General features: G+C 37.2%; 4 protein-coding genes across 5 annotated transcripts; 1 reads left to right on the plus strand and 3 right to left on the minus strand.

Annotated features, from left to right (window-relative positions):
* Window positions 1-5962: 5962 nt before the first annotated feature.
* Window positions 5963-7668, plus strand: LOC103439653 (UDP-glucuronate 4-epimerase 4-like). The gene has a single exon (XM_008378229.4). The coding sequence runs from the start codon at window positions 6339-6341 to the stop codon at window positions 7560-7562; it is 1224 nt and encodes a 407-aa protein (XP_008376451.1). The 5' UTR covers window positions 5963-6338; the 3' UTR covers window positions 7563-7668.
* Window positions 7669-8024: 356 nt separating this feature from the next.
* LOC103439654 (small ribosomal subunit protein uS10y) lies at window positions 8025-9778 on the minus strand. The gene is made up of 4 exons (XM_008378230.4): window positions 9545-9778; window positions 9253-9389; window positions 8441-8554; window positions 8025-8335 (listed from the first exon to the last, which is right to left on the minus strand). Exons 2-4 carry the CDS (start codon window positions 9362-9364, stop codon window positions 8193-8195), a joined length of 369 nt encoding a protein of 122 aa, XP_008376452.1. The 5' UTR covers window positions 9365-9389; window positions 9545-9778; the 3' UTR covers window positions 8025-8192.
* Window positions 9779-11089: 1311 nt separating this feature from the next.
* LOC103439655 (chloride conductance regulatory protein ICln-like) lies at window positions 11090-13747 on the minus strand. 2 transcript variants are annotated; one of them, XM_070825472.1, is made up of 8 exons: window positions 13536-13747; window positions 12890-13084; window positions 12596-12719; window positions 12014-12128; window positions 11860-11919; window positions 11677-11736; window positions 11471-11562; window positions 11090-11391 (listed from the first exon to the last, which is right to left on the minus strand). In XM_070825472.1, exons 2-8 carry the CDS (start codon window positions 13057-13059, stop codon window positions 11320-11322), a joined length of 693 nt encoding a protein of 230 aa, XP_070681573.1. In that variant the 5' UTR covers window positions 13060-13084; window positions 13536-13747; the 3' UTR covers window positions 11090-11319. The 2 variants fall into 2 exon arrangements, with proteins under 2 accessions (XP_070681573.1, XP_008376453.3); XM_008378231.4 differs by having other exon boundaries at window positions 12890-13089; window positions 13536-13669.
* Window positions 13748-14942: 1195 nt separating this feature from the next.
* On the minus strand, window positions 14943-16819 carry LOC103439656 (small ribosomal subunit protein uS15-like). Its single transcript, XM_008378233.4, has 5 exons — window positions 16672-16819; window positions 16489-16561; window positions 16277-16415; window positions 15671-15857; window positions 14943-15238 (listed from the first exon to the last, which is right to left on the minus strand). The coding sequence occupies exons 1-5, from the start codon at window positions 16692-16694 to the stop codon at window positions 15205-15207; spliced, it is 456 nt and encodes a 151-aa protein (XP_008376455.1). The 5' UTR covers window positions 16695-16819; the 3' UTR covers window positions 14943-15204.
* Window positions 16820-18429: the final 1610 nt, after the last annotated feature.

Below are 18429 nucleotides of genomic sequence, written 5' to 3' on the forward strand. Positions count from 1 at the left end.
TTTGACGAAGCAATCTGATGAGTGCTATTGATATTGAGGTAATTTGAAAAGTGTTGTCAACGCAACATGTAAGAGGTATTTTATCAAGCACTTAATGGGCACAAAATGTCTCGTACCAAACATTTAGAGAATCATCAAAAAACCTTCACATGTATATTTTTTAAACTCCGAATGATCTTGGACCACCTAGGTCTCAATCCGCCACTAGTCATAAAAGACTATTATGGTAGGTCATGTATTAACAATTGTGAACTGTTAATTTGATAAAACTTATGACATGAGATTATACATATGTCATGAAAGATTGTGAATCGTCTATAGGCACATCGACAAAATCTAAGATTTCAGTCCGTAAATATTTCTTTCATTAAAGTTGTAATAATGAATAGGACGATTGAATTGTGATGGAAATCTCGTAAGAGACATAAGGGATCGTGCAATACAGTACATTTACACATGCAAACAGCCCACAAAATCATTTCACGTACGAAGCCATAGACGATAAGATAAACCAATAGCTAGAGGTATATATGTATATCAGTCTGCATGTATGGCATTCTTTCAGGTATAGTGTGTGTATATAGCACATTTAAAATCCAACAACAAAGCTAAGTTAGAGAGAGAGAGAGACAAGGAGGTCTATGATTCTTCGGGGTGCGTTAGGTGGGAGAAAGTTCCGAGTTCTCCTACAGTACACTAGTGGATGGAATGCATCGGTATTTGAACAGTTAGATTGAACATATTAAAATTATGTTAAGCAAATAATTTCTTCGGATAGATGAGTGCATCCCAAGTTCTGGCAAATGAGTCATGTTTGTCATGTTTGTTGTGTTTGTATTATTTTCGTGTCATACCCGTTATCTTAATAGGTCGTGACATGTTAAACATGTTATCATAACGCGGGTTCTTAACATGTGATCCGATAACGATCCAATAAGATAATATGTAGTGTCATTTTGTGTCGGGTTAACAATTATGCAAAAAATTGTTGTACCTAATGTATAGATATAACAAATGATATCTTATCGGGTTCTTAATAAGTGACTCAATAAAGACTCAACTCCTTAACAGGTTGACCAGAGCTTGTTATTTTTGTGCCTTTTGATACCGAGTTAACGGATCGTGTAAGAAATTAACAAGTTGATCATGATTCGTTGTAGAATTCGAGAAGTTACTTTGAAGATGAACCTTTTATGCTGTCACCAAAAACTATGGGCTTGGCCTTAATATGATGAGAAGGACATGAAACTGATGTGAGGGTGGTTTTTATGCCAATGGTGGTGCATTGCATGCTTTGATGATATACCAAACTGCCGTGACATGAGGTGGTTTGGAAGCTTATGGGATTCGGATATATTTGTTGGTTGCATAACTTTTGTATGTTTTACGCCTGTACCCGACAGCTTCTGGTTTAAGACATTGATAGCTGCATTTGTAGCTTTCTTGGTAAAAGTAAATGATAGGTTACATGTAAAAATACAGTCGACGCAAAAAAAGTTCCAAAGGTGGTTGCATTTTCTGTATATGAAGATCACAAAACCTTATTTTTTTAATTGGTTTTGTAGTTATTTATGTTTTGAAATTAAATATGCGGTTGGTTAATTACATTAGGTGGCCCAAGAGTATGTGTGCTAAATACTAATCCGTTATGATATCATATATATATATATATATATATATGGATTTTAAAATATCCAACTTAAAATTAATTGATAATCTCTTTAAAATGTTCATGACGAAATATAATAATGATAAAGAAGGACAATAACTCTATTTGAAAGTAATTTATACATGCTTTGTGTATGCCTAGCTTGGATTCATGGGAGAAATAGGTGAGAGGGAGGGATTTTTCAGTGTGCTGGAAGCATCCCTTAGTATATCATGTGTAATAATACAATTCGTCGGAAACTTAAAAAAAAATTCCAACCAATTCTATTATAATATTTCATGTATCAGGTCATGTTCTTGACGCACTGAAAATTTCTCGGTGAAAAGAAACTAATGTGAAAAGAAAGAGGGAAGCGAAATGTGAGGCATTTATATATGCACCTTACTCGGGTGGTTGAAATATCTTATTTGGTTTGAGAATTGAGGTCCACAGGAAATGTATGCAGTAATGCATGAGTAATTTCTCTGCTTCTTACCTAACCAAAATCAAATGATACATCCATGTCTGTGGAAATTAAATTGCTCTAGCACATAAAAATTATGGCCACCTTTCATGGTGGCTAGATCATTGAAGATATATAATTAATGGATTCTACTCGTGGGTGTAAATTAGTAGGGATTCGTTTTAATAATTAGCAGATGAACTTTATTTTTAACTATTACTTTCATAAACTTTCATAATCAGTTAATTTTTGTCTTGAACTTCAATTTTAGCTTATTACCTCCATGAACTTTTATAAATAAGTCAATTTTCTCCCTTCCATTAGATTTTAAAAGTTTTTTTTAATCCAATTTGTATCCATCCATTTATCATCTTTTTGCCCTCATACAGTTGTCATGTGTTGTTCGCGTGATGGATGGAGTATTGGATATAAAATTTTAAAATCTAGTGCTAGGAGGAAAATGACTCTTTATAAAGTTCAGGGCGGTACTTGACTAAATTAAAGTTTAAGGAGAAAATTGGTTAATTATAAAAGTTTAGGAGAGTAATTGATTAAAATTAAAGTTCAGGTGGAAAATTGGCAACTCTATACAAGTTCGAGAGGCAAATCGACAAATATGTCTTGTTTTTATATAATATCCTTCAATTCTCCCTACTATGATTCTACATAGTTACCTCCCTTCATCACTTTTCATTTGTCATTCTCGATCAATATACTCTCACTCTATCCTTAGCACAAAAAATAAAAATAAAAATTCAAGAACCAAATAGTTATCAAACGAGTTCCGCCGTTTCCGACGACGAAAACCATCTAAAAAATTCGTATATTATTTTGTTTGAAACGAAAGTTGTGATAAAACCGAGTCACTTCAGTTCAATAATACGAAACACGATATGAAAAAGGTTAAACTGATTTATTGATGATTTAACAAAAGCCGGTCCTGCATAATGATGTTGTGTGGGCACGAATTGATTAAAGTGTGACTACAGTTTTTCTATGAATGATGGAAAGATTCAAAGAACCGAAAAATGGCACAGATGAATGATGATCGTGATGTTATAGATAAAACAAAAGCAGATTACCTAATTCAGGATTCCTAAATTGACAAATTTTGTTGGGCAATAGATATATATGAAATTTATGTGATTGCAAATGATGTTAATCACTAGGATCACTGCTGTTTTATTTACTTTATGAGACACCTTAATTTCCATCAAATCATGCTTTTTCATGCCCATTCTATTTTTGGCTACAATTTCGGATTTGATTGATTTTGTGCAATAGAAGAGAGAACATGTGTTTGTAATTGGTTTTATATTTTATCGTGTTTATCTTTCTTATTACCTGAAACGTGATTAAGCATACAAATAAATCATATGACGAGATAGAAATGATATGTGCTTGGATATGTAGTTTAAAATAACTATATAACTACTTTGCAACAGGACTTTCATGATGGTATACCGCTATCGCATTGTTCTGTAACAACATATGATATTTATAAGTTTCTTTAGACTTAAAATGCCAAAATGACAATATTCATGTGTCATATAAGTTGATCCCATGCAACAGACTCATTATAACAACAACTAAAACTTATCACATTAAGTGGGTTGGCTGTATGAATCTTAGAATGCAACTGCACTTAGTTTTGTGCCAAGTTTTTTGTTAGCTCGAAGTACTCCATGTATTTTTTTAAAGTCTCTTTCCAAGACTTCTTAAGTCTTTCTCTACTCATTTTGTCCTGAGCCTCTATAAATCTTCGGTTCACATGCCCATACCACCTTAACCGATTTTATCTCATCTTGTCTAAAATTACGGTTACTCTTACTTTACCTTGGATATTCTTGTTATTAATTCTGTCATTTCTTGTGTGCTCACACATCTAACAGAGTATTCTCATCTCCACTACACTCATTTTTTGCACATGTTAATGCTTGACTACCAACATTCCGTGCCATAAAGCACTGGCCTTATTGTCATCATATAAAAAAAATTCTTTGAGTTTTAGTGGCATACGACTGTCACCACAACACACTCAATGCGCTCTTCCACTTCATTCATCCACCTTGTATTCTATGTTGAGATTCCATCCAATTCTCCGTTCTTTTGCAAGATAGCGAAAACATTCGCTCTTTGATACTTTTTAACTCTAATCCTCATCCTATCTCATTTGAACCCCTATTCGCATTTAAATTGCACTCCATATACTCAATATTTGACCTACTTAGACGAAGAACTTTAGAAAATTCCAGTTACCAATTTTAGATTAATTGGTTCATGATTTTGAGGTAAAGAACCGAAAGCCTAACTAACACCAATATATTCGTTCTTAAAAGGAAAAATAGAAGTGGCTGAAGAAATCATGTAAGAAAGAACCAAAACCAAGGAGCCGAAAGAACACAATTAACCATGATTTGTTGATTTGACAGTAATTTGTTGCTTGTCGACAAATAAATTAGATGGTAATTAATCAAGTTAAGACATATCAATGTTCTTGATCAATGTTCAGTGGGGGAACGTACACTCTGTCTGACCTTTAATATCAAATGATATGACATTATCTTTACACATTTTCCCTTAATATCTTTACCAAAAATATATCCACAGTTATTAATGCGTGCATATATTCTGCAAAGGGTTATGCCTATGGTTAATGTTCACCAGAACTGGGCTGATTTTGTGATGAATTGCTGAAGCCCTTGTGTGTGGTCTTAGCCCAACTAACACTAGTATTAGGGCCTTCGGCTATTAGGTTGAAAGCCTGGAATCACCCAATAAGAGCAAGATTAGCCCAATTTTTTAGAAATTATATCGTTCATTCAGTAGATCACCTTACTCATACGACCTATATACAAAATCAACCAACCCATTTACCCATGCACTCCTGCCATCTAGACCTGTAAATAGGTCGGGTTTATTGGGTTTGGGTCGGGTTCAACCCGACCCGTTAAGTTAACGGGTCACCCGAACCCAACCTGTTAAGCTAACGGATCATCCGAACCCGACCCGTTAAGCTAACGGATCATCCGTTTCACCTGTTAACAATTATTATTATTTTTTTTTTTGCATAAAGTTTATTTTTTGTTATTAAGACTTTACTAAAATTACTAAAATATCCTCAACTAACGGGTGCTAACGGGTGTTAATGGGTTCTAACGGGTCTAACGGGTTGACCCAAAGTGATCCGTTATTTAACGGGTTGTTAACGGATTCACCCGTTAGCGACCCGATCCGTTAAGCATCCACCCAAATACAAATATTAACGGGTTGGATCGGGTCGGGTTAACAGGTTGGGTCCAAAATGCCAGGCCTACTGCCATCCCCCACCCCCGCCTTCGGTGGCATTCCCAGTTACCATAAACTCCGGCCATCCCCCACCCCCCAACCCACATCTTGTTCGGACAGTCACATGGTGCGAGCGTGCGAACCAAAGACGTAGTCCAATATTTGACCATTTGATATACATGCCAAGAAACAAGATGAGCAAACTAAATTGATTATATATGTGAGGGAAAAATGGGAGAGTTGTGTTTCTTTGATTAACTTTCTCTATGTAGTTCTTGATTTTTCCTTTGGATTATATTAAATTTTAAATTATTATAATCTACAGAAAAAAATGTTTAAACACAATTGACTTTAACTTGTGTTATCTTTCGTAGCAAGCAATCCCAATATTCCCATTCCTTTTAAAATTCTATTTCTCTTACTCCACAGTTCCACTCTTTGTTTAAGTGTTAATTAATTGGTGTTTAACTATAATTAAACTCCTTTACAAGCAGTGTTTCCCTCCAAAAACTTATGTTTCCCTCCATCTACCCCTCACCACGCCACCTCCCTCCCACCTCTCTCTCTCTCACGGGCACACAGAAAGGTTGAGCTTTTCCATCACCAATCTCTCCATTCTCCTTTTTCCTGAATTTCTGGTGGATTCCCAGTACTTTTTACCCAAATAGCAACGATTCAGATAACTCCTCCAACTCAAAAGCAAAATACAAAAAAGTGAAAAGAAAACCCTATAAGATTTACTCCTAGTACAACACTGAGAAGAAGAAAGATCAGAACAAACCCAATCCCTCTCCAACTCAAAAACCCAAATTCTTTTGCTTCCAAATTCTCACAAATTTAAACCCCAAAATCCTTCCCACTGGAATTTAGCAATGCCAGAAAACTAGTACCCATTCACAAGTAAGGAGCTCCCGAATTTTCCCGAGAAAATTTCCGGCAATGGACAAACCCAGATTCCGCCTCCGCTGCTCCATCACCAAGCTCATCTTCTTCTGGATCGCAATCCTCCTCACCATCCTCATCTTCTTCCACCGAACCCCTTCTTCCAATCCCAACCGCCGCGTCCTCCCCAGCCTTCCCGCCTGGGAAAACGTCGTCGTCCAGTCCGCAAAACCCCTCGCCAACTCCACCACTGGCCAATCCGTTCTCGTCACCGGCGCCGCCGGATTCGTCGGGACCCACGTCGCCCTCGCTCTCAAAAAACGCGGCGACGGCGTCGTAGGGATCGACAACTTCAACAAGTACTACGACCCGACACTGAAACGCCGCCGTGCTGATCTCCTCCGCCGCAATGGGATCTTCGTACTGGAAGCCGACATCAACGACTCAGAAAAACTCGCGAAGCTTTTCCGGTCGGTGAAATTCACCCACGTCGTCCACCTGGCCGCCCAGGCCGGCGTTCGATACGCTCTTAGAAACCCAGCCTCGTACGTCCACAGCAACATCGCCGGATTCGTGAATCTCCTCGAAGCCTGTAAAACAGCCAACCCACAGCCGTCGATCATCTGGGCGTCGTCGAGCTCCGTGTACGGCCTCAATTCAAAAGTTCCCTTTTCCGAAACGCACCGTACCGACCAACCGGCGAGTTTATACGCGGCGACAAAGAAAGCAGGGGAAGAAATAGCACACGCGTACAATCACATATATGGGCTTTCAATTACTGGGCTGAGGTTTTTCACGGTTTATGGGCCTTGGGGCAGGCCCGATATGATGTACTATTCGTTTACTAGAGACATGTTGAGAGGGAAGCCCATTGTGGTTTTCGAGGGCCCAGGCCATAAGTCCGTGGCCCGGGACTTCACATACGTTGACGATGTCGTAAAGGGTTTGTTGGCGGCGGTGGACACGGCGGAGAAGAGCACCGGTAGTGGAGGCAAGGTGGAGAGGCCGGCACAGCTTAGGGTTTTCAATCTCGGTAACACCTCGCCGGTGCCGGTTAATGAGGTGGTGGGGCTTTTGGAGAGGTTGCTTGGGGTGAAGGCAAAGAAGGTAGTGGTGCCGATGCCGAGAAACGGAGACGTTTTGTTTACTCATGCTAATGTAAGCTTGGCAAGGAGGGAGCTTGGTTATGTGCCCACCACGGATTTGAAGACGGGGTTGAGGAAATTTGTGGACTGGTATCTTGATTATTATTCGGAGTCCAATTGGAAGAGTGCTTGGTAAATGTAAATTTTGTTTGACGATGTCTTAATCTTGTTTTTTTTTTTTCCCCAGTTAGAGATGTACAATTTTACTAAGATAATGTGGCGCTTTATCACACTGACAAAAAGCAATCACTACTATGACGCTTTATTACACTGGCAAAAAACAATCACGTTCATGCATTAACACATTCCAAAAGTTTGATCTTTTGGAACTCCACAGAATTTGGTTTATGACTAATTAGCAAAATTATTATGCATAACATTGACATGCCTCGTTCTCATGTCAAAGAGGCACTAATCATGGGAACTGTCACCATTAGCAACGAAAGGTTAAGCCTCGTCTCTCAACGTAAACAAATTGTAACACAGCTGAAACCAATTGATGTATAATTTAGGAAGTAGCCGACTAAAGACGTAAAATTAGAGGATTATAAACCCACAAACTGAAATAAAAATTTCAATGTCTTGATACGATGTGTGCTTCTTGCAAAACGTACTTCTACTAAATATTGAAATATGATCCGATGTTCATATCCATACCAAAACCTCAAGAATCGTAAACACTACGAGTCTTAGTTCAAAATTAGAGTAAAACAGACAGGCTCATCTTTCAAATAACTAGGAAAGCTATGCTGAAATCGGGGAGAGTTTAAGAGTCGGCGATTGTAACCTCCACCTCAACACCAGGTTCAATAGTAATGGAAGTGATTTGCTTGACAACATCCGGTGAGCTGAACAGGTCGATAACCCTCTTGTGGACACGCAACTCAAATCTATCCCATGTGTTGGTTCCTGAAAATCACCAACCATACTTTGAAGTTATAGAAACATCGTTATAACAACGACATTCAACAACCCATGAATTAACAACGAATAACATTTCAGACTGAAGCATACCTTCACCACAAGGGGACTTCCTGGTGGTGATTTTCAGAACCTTGGTTGGCATCCTCACGGGTCCCTTCACCCTGAGGCGCTTGTCCTTGGCACCACGAACCAGATCAGTGCAAACTATAAACAAAAAAGATGTCAATCCAACAGGCTAAAGGTAGACTCATATAAGCAAATCCTAATGCTTAATGTCTAAACAAACTTAACTTAGAAACAACGGTACATGAACCCATTTCAACCGCCTTCCACCACAACGAAAGTAAATTGAAATTTAATGACTGCAATACTATCAATCTCACAAAACCCAAAACATTCTGGGAGACTAAGACTACACTTAGGGTATGACAAACCAAATTCTCAACAAATATTGCACTGCTCGCTCTAATTATATAGAAACAATGGATAAACAAACTCGATACAGAAGCAATGGATAAGCCCAACCATGTCACACCGCAATCAAAGAAGAACGAAATTGAATGACTACTATACCGTCAGAAAACCCAAAAGATTACGGGAGACTAAGACGTCAATTCCGGTATGACAACTAAAACATATCAAAAGAAAATCCCACTGGTCACTCTTACTATATACCCAACATATAATATGAACAGCTAGAAGAAAATTTTCTCTAAACTTCAATTTGCAACAACAGATAAAGCTATCAAATGGGTTTTAGGCAACAGAAACAAGGTAATCACTAACATATTAGTCAGTTTCAAACGAATAATTACTCCCAAATTAAGAAGGTGTTCCAAATAATACGAAATTATGTTGAAATGGGCATAAATTTAAAAAAAAAAATTAGCGAAAGGAGAGACCTTTCTCGAGGTTCTTGACGTTCTTGGAAGAAAGAGTAATCCTGATCTTGTGGATCTGCTCCTGAGACTCCTCAAGACCTGGTTTGGTCGGCTTCATCGCTGCGTACGCCATTTTCTTCAGTCTAACTCTTGCTTTCCTGTGTATCCAAAGCGCAATGAAACGATTAATCACAGATTTTTTTTTTAATTAAAACTATCAGAAATAGCACCAAAAATTACTCGATTTCTATCACGTTTGCCAGAACTAATTCAAACAAATCAGGTAAAAACTGTGTGAGATAGAGAAGCGGACCTGGGTGGCTTAGGAAGGAGGTCGGGAGCTGCGGCTCGTCTCTTTCTCAAAGCGGTGGGAAGGAGATGCAGTGTTTTGTGAGATTATATACGGTGGGCTATTAGGGTTTGAGATAATTATCTATGTCATTTTTCTAATTTCCAACTCAAAATTTTTATAAACTTTAAGAAATAAGAGCTGTTAATAAAAATAGAATCTAGAGTTCAAGGATTTCAAGGCGACGGAAAAAAAAAAAATATATATATATATATATATATATATTGGTAAAAGGGAAATAATTTAAAACAAAAAAAAAAACCAAGAAGCTAACTGGTGGTTTTATCATAGCAATGCATCCTTTCAGAGGTTGGGAAGACTCACAAAGGCTATTCAGTCTCCTCATGGCCATTATCATGGTGCGATTTTACCAACCGTAGGAATAGAACCCAGAACGTATCATGTAAAATACGAGTCTGAAATTCTTCTCGAACCACTAGGCCACCCTTTGGTAATGAAAGGGTAATAATTTTAAATTGTCTAACATTTCATTAAGAAACCTGCGTGAACAAGGATTTCCCTTTTTTTCGTTTTTGTATAATGTGTCCTTATTTTAATAATTCATTATTGAGGATTGATAGAATATGTTTAATATGATTTTTTTTTTAGGATTATACATAACGTATCATTAACTTTGTACGTATAAAAATTAAGATAACAAAGTGTATTAGTAATTTGGTATGTACCAATAAAGAATTACATAACATACCAAAATTAATATTTTATAACATACCAAAATACATTGGTACATCATATTTATATATATGTGCATGAATATGTCATTTCTCATAATTAAAAGTGAATAGGATTGTTGTTGTGTTTTTAGAATTTTTAAAATATTTTTTATTTAAGTAACAAAAAATTTATTTTCAAACAAACTGTTATAAGATACTATTTATCTAATAATAGATTTTAGAAATTTTGTGATAGTAATTACTTTTTGAATTAATTGGTGAATTAAATATAATGAAAAATCGTAATTTTTTATTAGAAATTAATAAAAGAATATTTGATCAAAATTCTTAAAAGAGATACAAATGCTTGATTTAAAAATTAAGGCATCTACATCAAAACGTCCCTTGATTTAAAAATTGAGGCATCTACATCAAAACGTCCGTGAGTGATGGGTTTGGGTTACTTAGACTTCCTCATCTATATTTATGCTTATTGGTATGTTAATGTTGTTGTGGTGTTACTTCAAGTTTTAACCTTATTCAATTTTTTATAACTTTATTATTAATTAACCATTCGGTTTAGAGAGAAACTTACCTACAAACAAAATGTATTACAACGATGCTCAAAAATCAAAAAACAACCACGCACGTTTAAGTGTTCATAAGTTTTTTGCTTAACCTCGAGCTACACCACAACATTCCCACTGTATAAATGTTTATTTGTATTCTAATTTCATCCTTCGAACTTCTACTCATGTCACGTGTATCAAATTTAATTGCTTTTTAGTTGACAAACTAAAATTTCAAATATACTAACAGAGAAAGAAAAACCAAAGAAATTAATGGTTAACTTTCCATAAAGATACCACAAAAGTAGCACATAGACTACACCGAAAGGCGTCAAGGTACTAGTCACAAATTCCCTAATCCACTTTGTGTCACGAACTAACAGAGTTACGACAATTTGTTCGCATATACAGCAATATTTGAGTGCACAACAAGAAAGCGAGGCGGGGGGTGAAGGCAGCACTTGAACGAGATGAAACATTGAAAGGCAAATGAAAATTAATGGCGATCACTGTCGCTCTCATGCTCCATTTCTTCGGCATCCTCAAAGCGCTGATCGTTGATCTGAAGCTGCAAAGAAGATGTAAACGTGATCAATACAAATATGCCAACTCCACAGCAAGCATTAAGTGGATATTCACAGGCTTACCTCAAGCACAGTACGAGCTAGGTCATGATCCCCGTTCGATTGACCAATTGGGTTTGAAAGATTTTGAGGAACAGGCCACTCAGAATCGTCCCCTGAAAATACCGCCACATTCAAAACAAAGACGTCATAGATGATAGAAGATTTCATATTTATTTTTACACGTATTGATACATGACGATATAAATGTTCCATGGTGCATCACATACCAACTGCCTCGTCTTCCAATTGATCGGCACTAAAAATCCAGTTATGCTCTTCTTCCCCTTCTAAGGAAAGGCAGATCAAAATTATACTATCAGGGCACAACTCATGAATCAAACATAACAAATATCATTCACAAAAACAAAAATGTAAAAGAAAATAACCAGGGTATGAAGAAATCGTACTACCTTCAATTGGTTCAGGATTAAGCTCTGCACACTCGCAAAACACCTCAAACAGAGAATCCACTGCCACACAATAAATAACAAGCTAGTTACTCTTCACCAGAAAAATTCTAACAAGAAAATTCAACAAAGTACAGAGGGAGAGAGATATATATACATTGGTTAGGATCTGAAGGAACAAGTCTCATTTCTGTGATCTTGGATAAATCTAAGACACCATTGGATTCTGAATCGGAACCGTCAGACTCGTCCTCGTCATCCTCAGTTTCAATCTATAAAGTTAAAAACTCTAATCAGAGATACGGTGCACAAAAAGGCCAAAAACTTTGAAATAACATATTGACGTTAAAGATTAGTCCGAGACTTTGACCATATGATAAAGACACACAAACCCTGGATACAAAAATAAGCAAGTGATTCGCCAAAAACACCGTAGTTACTGTCAGAACCTATGTTCACCACGCTCTGAGACACCCGGAAAAAAAAACTATATTTTCCGGGGGAAAAAAGAGGGCTATTAGTAGGCCGTTTGCTATTGCTATAAGGGCTGCTCGCCTTTATACTGTGTACAATAGATATATACTAAAAGGTGCCACTACTATATCCAGAGAAGAGCACAAAATTGCCTTACAAAGTTAAGTTCACACCACACAATAAAACAGTTTCGACGAAGTACATGTCGGACAAGATAACCAACCCCAAATTGCTGCGGGAGTGCAATAACGAAGAAAGCATATACCTGAGTGTAAATACAAGGAGAGGTGTAGGCCTCCGGGTCTCTGGACACAGCGTGCAGTGATATAGACAAGAAGTCCACAGCATAACCCTTCTCCCTATCAACGTCACTCAACCAAACCACTTGCCTGCAAAATCAAAATCAAAGCCAAATGCTCGATTGGATTCTAATTTTGTAAAGGATAAAAATGTTTACAAGTCCCTTCAAATATTGTTTTTCTTTACTCGAGCAATTCCATCCCCTGAAATTCACCTAAACATAAATAAATAAATAACATCACGAGAGAGCACGGCGTACTTGGTGGAGATGTAGAGGGTGCCCGGGGACTCAGGGGGTCGATTACCGAGGACAATAGAAACACCAGGCTGAACGCGCATCAGCTCCTCACCGTTCTCCGCATCCAGAACTGGTTCATAAACACCGTTTCTTTCAACTCTTGCAGTGAATTCTTTAAGCCCTGCCACCATTCTGCTCGCTGACTCGGGTCTCTTCCTTTTCTTTTTCAAAACAAAATTTGATGTTTATAGACAACCCACGGTCACAAAATTGCTCAAATAAACTGTCATACATATACATATATATATATATATATATACACACACACAAACACTTAAGAGTCAATAATTCACTTAAACAAACTAATTTGCAACCTACATGAACATTGTAAGTTAACCAATTAAATGTGAGGGCCAAGCCAGGTAAAAAGGGGTAATTTAATTCTTATATTTTCCAACAATTTTCTCAGGAAACAAACGACTAGCTCAAGCAGAAGAATATCGATAAAGTTATCGAACGCCAACGGTCGAAAATTTGTCAAATAATCTGACGATGAACGGCAATACAAACCGATTTACAGGAGAAAAAATAAAGAAGATAAATTAAGCAGAAAAATATAGAGGAAGATGCAATTCAATAGAAAAAAAGGGTGAGCAGGATTTGGTACCTGGGTTCTTCTTCTTTCTCTTCTATCTGCTACAAAACGTGCAAGCACTGGGGAAGAGAAGAGACACTGACTTCGCCTTCTTTGGTTTTCTAGGGTTTTACTAATTGTTTGTTTCTTTTCCTTCAGGGGTTTAAACCGCCATTTTCTTTTCTTTTCTTTTTTTCAGCCCAAAAAAGAAGAACCGCCATTTTTTAAGCGGTGTGGGCTTTTGGGTTCAAGTTGGGGTGTTGAACCGTTGAAACCGGCTCGGGCTACTACTTATCTCAGCCCAAACTATTTTTTTTTGTTTTTTCTTTTTAATAATGCCGGTCTCTTTTTATTTTAATGTAATTATATTTTATTTGAACTAATCCACTTAGCATAAGTAAATACGAACTCGGATGTATAGGAGACCACATCCACTCTAGCTATGTGGTCCAACTTAACGTACCACCACAAAAACTAATTGCGGTTTTATTTCTGACATTTAAAAATTATGTTACTAATGTTATTCTTACCATGTTTTTGTATTATAATTGTATACCATTTTATGTGACATCTGATGTGGACAACCACATCATCTAAATTAATTAACATTTAATTTCAAAATGTTAATCAATAATTAATAAAAAAAATTATTAATTAAATGATAATTGTGGCATACGAGGAGTCTCATTCTTCCTTCCTCTCTCCATTATGCTTCTTCCTTCCCCTTTCATTTTCATGGTCAAGCTTTATAGAATTTACTCGTATACCATAATCACCATTGATTTCTATCTCCAGACTCATGCCCTATATCCCCAATCCTCCATCCTTGTAGCCCCAATCCTCATTCGCATTCAAGTATTTCTATCTCCAATCTTCATTGGTACTCTATGGTTGTTCATCTCATGATTTTTTTTTCTTTTCAAAATAATTTTTTTTGTGGTTTAAAAGAAGGATTTCAGCTGATTATTTCATTAAGTAATGTGTATTAGCTTTCCTGCGAATTAGGAGTCAAAATCAAATTTGTCTATTGGATTAGGGTTCATACCCAATTAAGCTAATAACGCCAGAGGGAGATCTTGAAGTCTGCAATTTTCCTTATTAAAGTGTTTTAATTAATAAGATAATTGAAATTAAATGATGTAACTTGTCCAACTCATATGCATTAAAGATATAAAATTGTGATAAGAATAGCATTACTCTACAATTTGAGGCAGAGTTGAGCAAGTTGGAGAGAATTTGCCTTGTAATCAGTTGTAATCGATTTTATGGTCCCCGGTGTTGAAACAGGTATAGCTAAGAATCTCTGACTTAAGTTAGGTTCGTTCAAGAAGTGCAGACGATGGATGGTTTCGACCTTAAGCAAGTAAGCATTGTGGCCATCTCTGTTTTCAGCTAACATAACGAGCGCAGTTTCATTCTTGCAAAAAGTAACATCAAGGCTTGCAAATGTAAGCACGATAAATTGCAATGCTAAATATAACTCTCGAAAACATCAATCTCAAATAAAACATGCAATGCCGAAACATAAGGCCCTAGGATTCTCTTTCCTTACATGTATGAATACCAAAATTTTCAATAGCTAAAGGGTCTACAAGTTCGAAACATGGAGACACACAATACCACCATCTTCCTTTTTGGCTTTCCCAAGTATACCTCATCAACCCAAGCTAATCGCACAGCGGTAGCAAGTTGCAAAACCAACCTAAGCAACAAGAGTGCTGGCAGTGGTTGACTCGCTGTAAAACAAAAGAGAACTCGTAAATTGTTGTATAGAAACAGAAAACAAAACTGCAGACAATAAACTCTAAACGTCGGCTGGCAGATATGCAAAGAAGAAACAATATGTATTGGGTACTTCAATTATGCATCCGTTTTTGCAAAGATAGGGAATGATAAAATTATTCTTGTGATGCTAAGAAATATCAAATACATCTTAAACATTAAGATAAAATCTTTCTAGGCGAGGGGGCTTCGATACATGTTATGACTAGATATAACTCTGGCAGTTGATAAGCAAAGAGCCCTGTTTGTCCAACACTACAAGGCCTAGAAACCAGGAGTTGTAACAAGCCGCTAGGAATGATACCAACAAGGCGTTAGGAATGATACCAACATACTAGAATGAAACATAGAAATTTATACGTTGGAAACAGAGTAAGAATGCTTACTATTTCCAGACGGGTGGAAGCTTCTTAGTTTTCTTGTAGTAACGAGAAAGCCTGTGGATCCTGCTCTCCACCAAAATCAACCGAAACTTGGAATCCTTGTCCTTCCTATTCCTCTCCAAATGCTTCCTAATTGAAACTGCCTTCTTGATAAGATGGTACAGATCCTCAGGAATTTCAGGAGCAAGACCTAACCAACAGTAAACAATATTACGTATCATCTACATAAGTAGGCTATTATTTCGTCAGTGCGAAGCAAACTGAAAGACACAATACCACAGGCCTGTTTGATAATCATAAAGAACTCCTAATCTTCTTCATATTTTCACAGAACATGAAAAATGGAAGAGAAAACCTCTTCACATTGAGCTAGCCTAATCCTAAAACCAAAATTGGGTTTGAATCCCATGTTCAAAATCCGCAAAAGCATATCAAGCAATCAATCAGTGCTTACTCACTTCACCTACGTAATTTGGCTAATTAGAATAATGGGTTTCAATCCCACAATTCCCACTACACATCCAAACATTTCTAATATAATTCCCAAAGACACTAAACAGTGCAATACAATTCATAATATTAAAATTACACCCAAAAAGAGGCATATACCGTAAGCCTTGAGAACACGCAGGATCTTGCTTCCAGTAACGGTCTTAACCTGCGCAATGCCGTGAGAGTCACGGAGAATGACACCGATCTGAGACGGAGTCATACCCTTCTTTGCAAACTTGCAGATGTTCTCCTCCACCTTAATCATATATATAATCGCCTCAATTAGCATCGATAATTACATATAAATTTTGGGTTTTTGATTTACTTACATCTGGAGCAGTGACCTTCAGCCAGCTCGGCGCACTCCTCTTGTACGGCAGCGCTGAGGCTGACATTCCCTTTCTGCAAAACCCCAAAACAGATAAGAAATCGAATACTTCTATAGAGAGAGAGAGAGAGATAGAGAGAGAGAGAGAGAGAGAGAGAGAGAGAGAAGGGAGGAGGAGGCGCACCCATGACTGTGCATGCGACCCATGGCGTCGGAGGCGGAGGCGGCGGTTGGCTATGTGCTTAGGTTCTCTGAGACGGCGCCAAATGATTCCGCTGGTTTTTCAGAGATGAGGCATTTTCTTAAAGCTGTTTATATATGAAGGCCGGCTTGGACTTCGACCCATGCCCCAATAGAAAAGGCCTAATGGGCTCTGTACCAAGCTCTGATAAGAAAGGCCTAAATTGTTCATCGGTTTGGTTTTGATCACACATTGGGCCAGGCCCAACAAAAGAAGACAACAACAAAATTAGTTGCTAGGGATCGTTTGGTGTCTAAGATTGGGAAACGATCGGAATTGAGTTCAAGTCAGTTCTATAAAGTATCACTCCCTTCTAAATGAGAGACATTGAGCTACGACGTGTCTAGTGTGTGATAGTATTATTGTTAGTTCATTAGTGTAAATAATATTATTTTTTCAAAACAAAAAAAATATGTAATCCCCCTCTACCATAGAATTCGACCTTCAAGTCAACCTGACGAGTTCTATAAGGAAAGCATAGAAGCTTGAGGGATTGTTAAGGAAGGTGACAAGGGTCAACAAAAGGTGTCATTTTGGAACCCTAAGCCCGGGGGAGGGAGGTTACCACATCGACACAAGGGAATTTAAGGCCGCTAATCCAATGTAATTAAAAAAACATGACTACCACATATGATGTTGGCTGTTGTCCAATTTAATAAGTTCAATCTCAACGTTTATAAGTTCACTAAACACCGATAAAAAACATTAGCTCAATTTAATTGAAATAGTCAAGTTCAGGTCAAAAACCCCAGACAACAACCTTCGTTGCTTGGGCCATGTTTGTGCGGCAATAGAAAAGCTCGGCATCTTCTTAGCACCTAACATGGAGGCTGGAGAGCACCACTGGGGAAGGTGCACCAAATCAACAAAGCTAAAGGTATCGATACCCTGTTGGATAAAAAGAAGTCCATAAAAGCAAATTTAAAGGCCAACTATGCCGATTAAAAAGCCACCCACGAACCGAAAACCACAACTTTTTGAAATTGTCATTCGGGTGACTCAATTTTCATGTTTTTTAAATTTGGGAAAAATCATGTCATATGCAATCATTTAGCTTGTCTTGCATGATTACGGAGAGACCATTAGAACACAAGTTGTGCTCAAAACGCATTATTTTTTGGGTCTCTTTTTAAACTACTGGATCGTAAGTGATGAGTGGTGCAATTTGATTAGCGTAGACCTAAAAGGGGACAGAGCATGAAAATTAGAGAAAATTTTCAGTGTGCAAAAATGGCTCGATACATTAAGTGTAATAATGCACTTGGTTGTAAATTTGAAGAAAAAAATTATTTAAAAATTGAGGCTTCAGATAAAAATGCAATGAAGTATTCTAATTTTTTTTTTTTTTGAAAAAATGATATTATCTACACCAAGAGAAAGGGGGTAGACTTAGCCTTATAATGGACTAGTAATAATGTGTTTCAAATTCGCCTTTGGCGAGAACCGAACTTAAAACCTCATACTTACAAGTAAAGATGAATACTACTAGACCCCTCTTCTTTATTTATCGAGAATGCAATTTATGATATTAAAAAAAAAAAAAAAAACTAAACATATATTTGTTCGCCTCGCCTCTGAGCCAGCTTTGCAAAGGATTTGATTTTCAATTTTTTTTAAAGTGTGGGGATAGGCATATCATATGTATACCTGGCTGGGCCATTGGCATATAATGTACACCTTTATTCTCCATAGACATGTCGG

This window comes from Malus domestica, chromosome 07 (assembly GCF_042453785.1).
Source record: "Malus domestica chromosome 07, GDT2T_hap1".
Classification (NCBI taxonomy): Eukaryota; Viridiplantae; Streptophyta; class Magnoliopsida; order Rosales; family Rosaceae; genus Malus; species Malus domestica.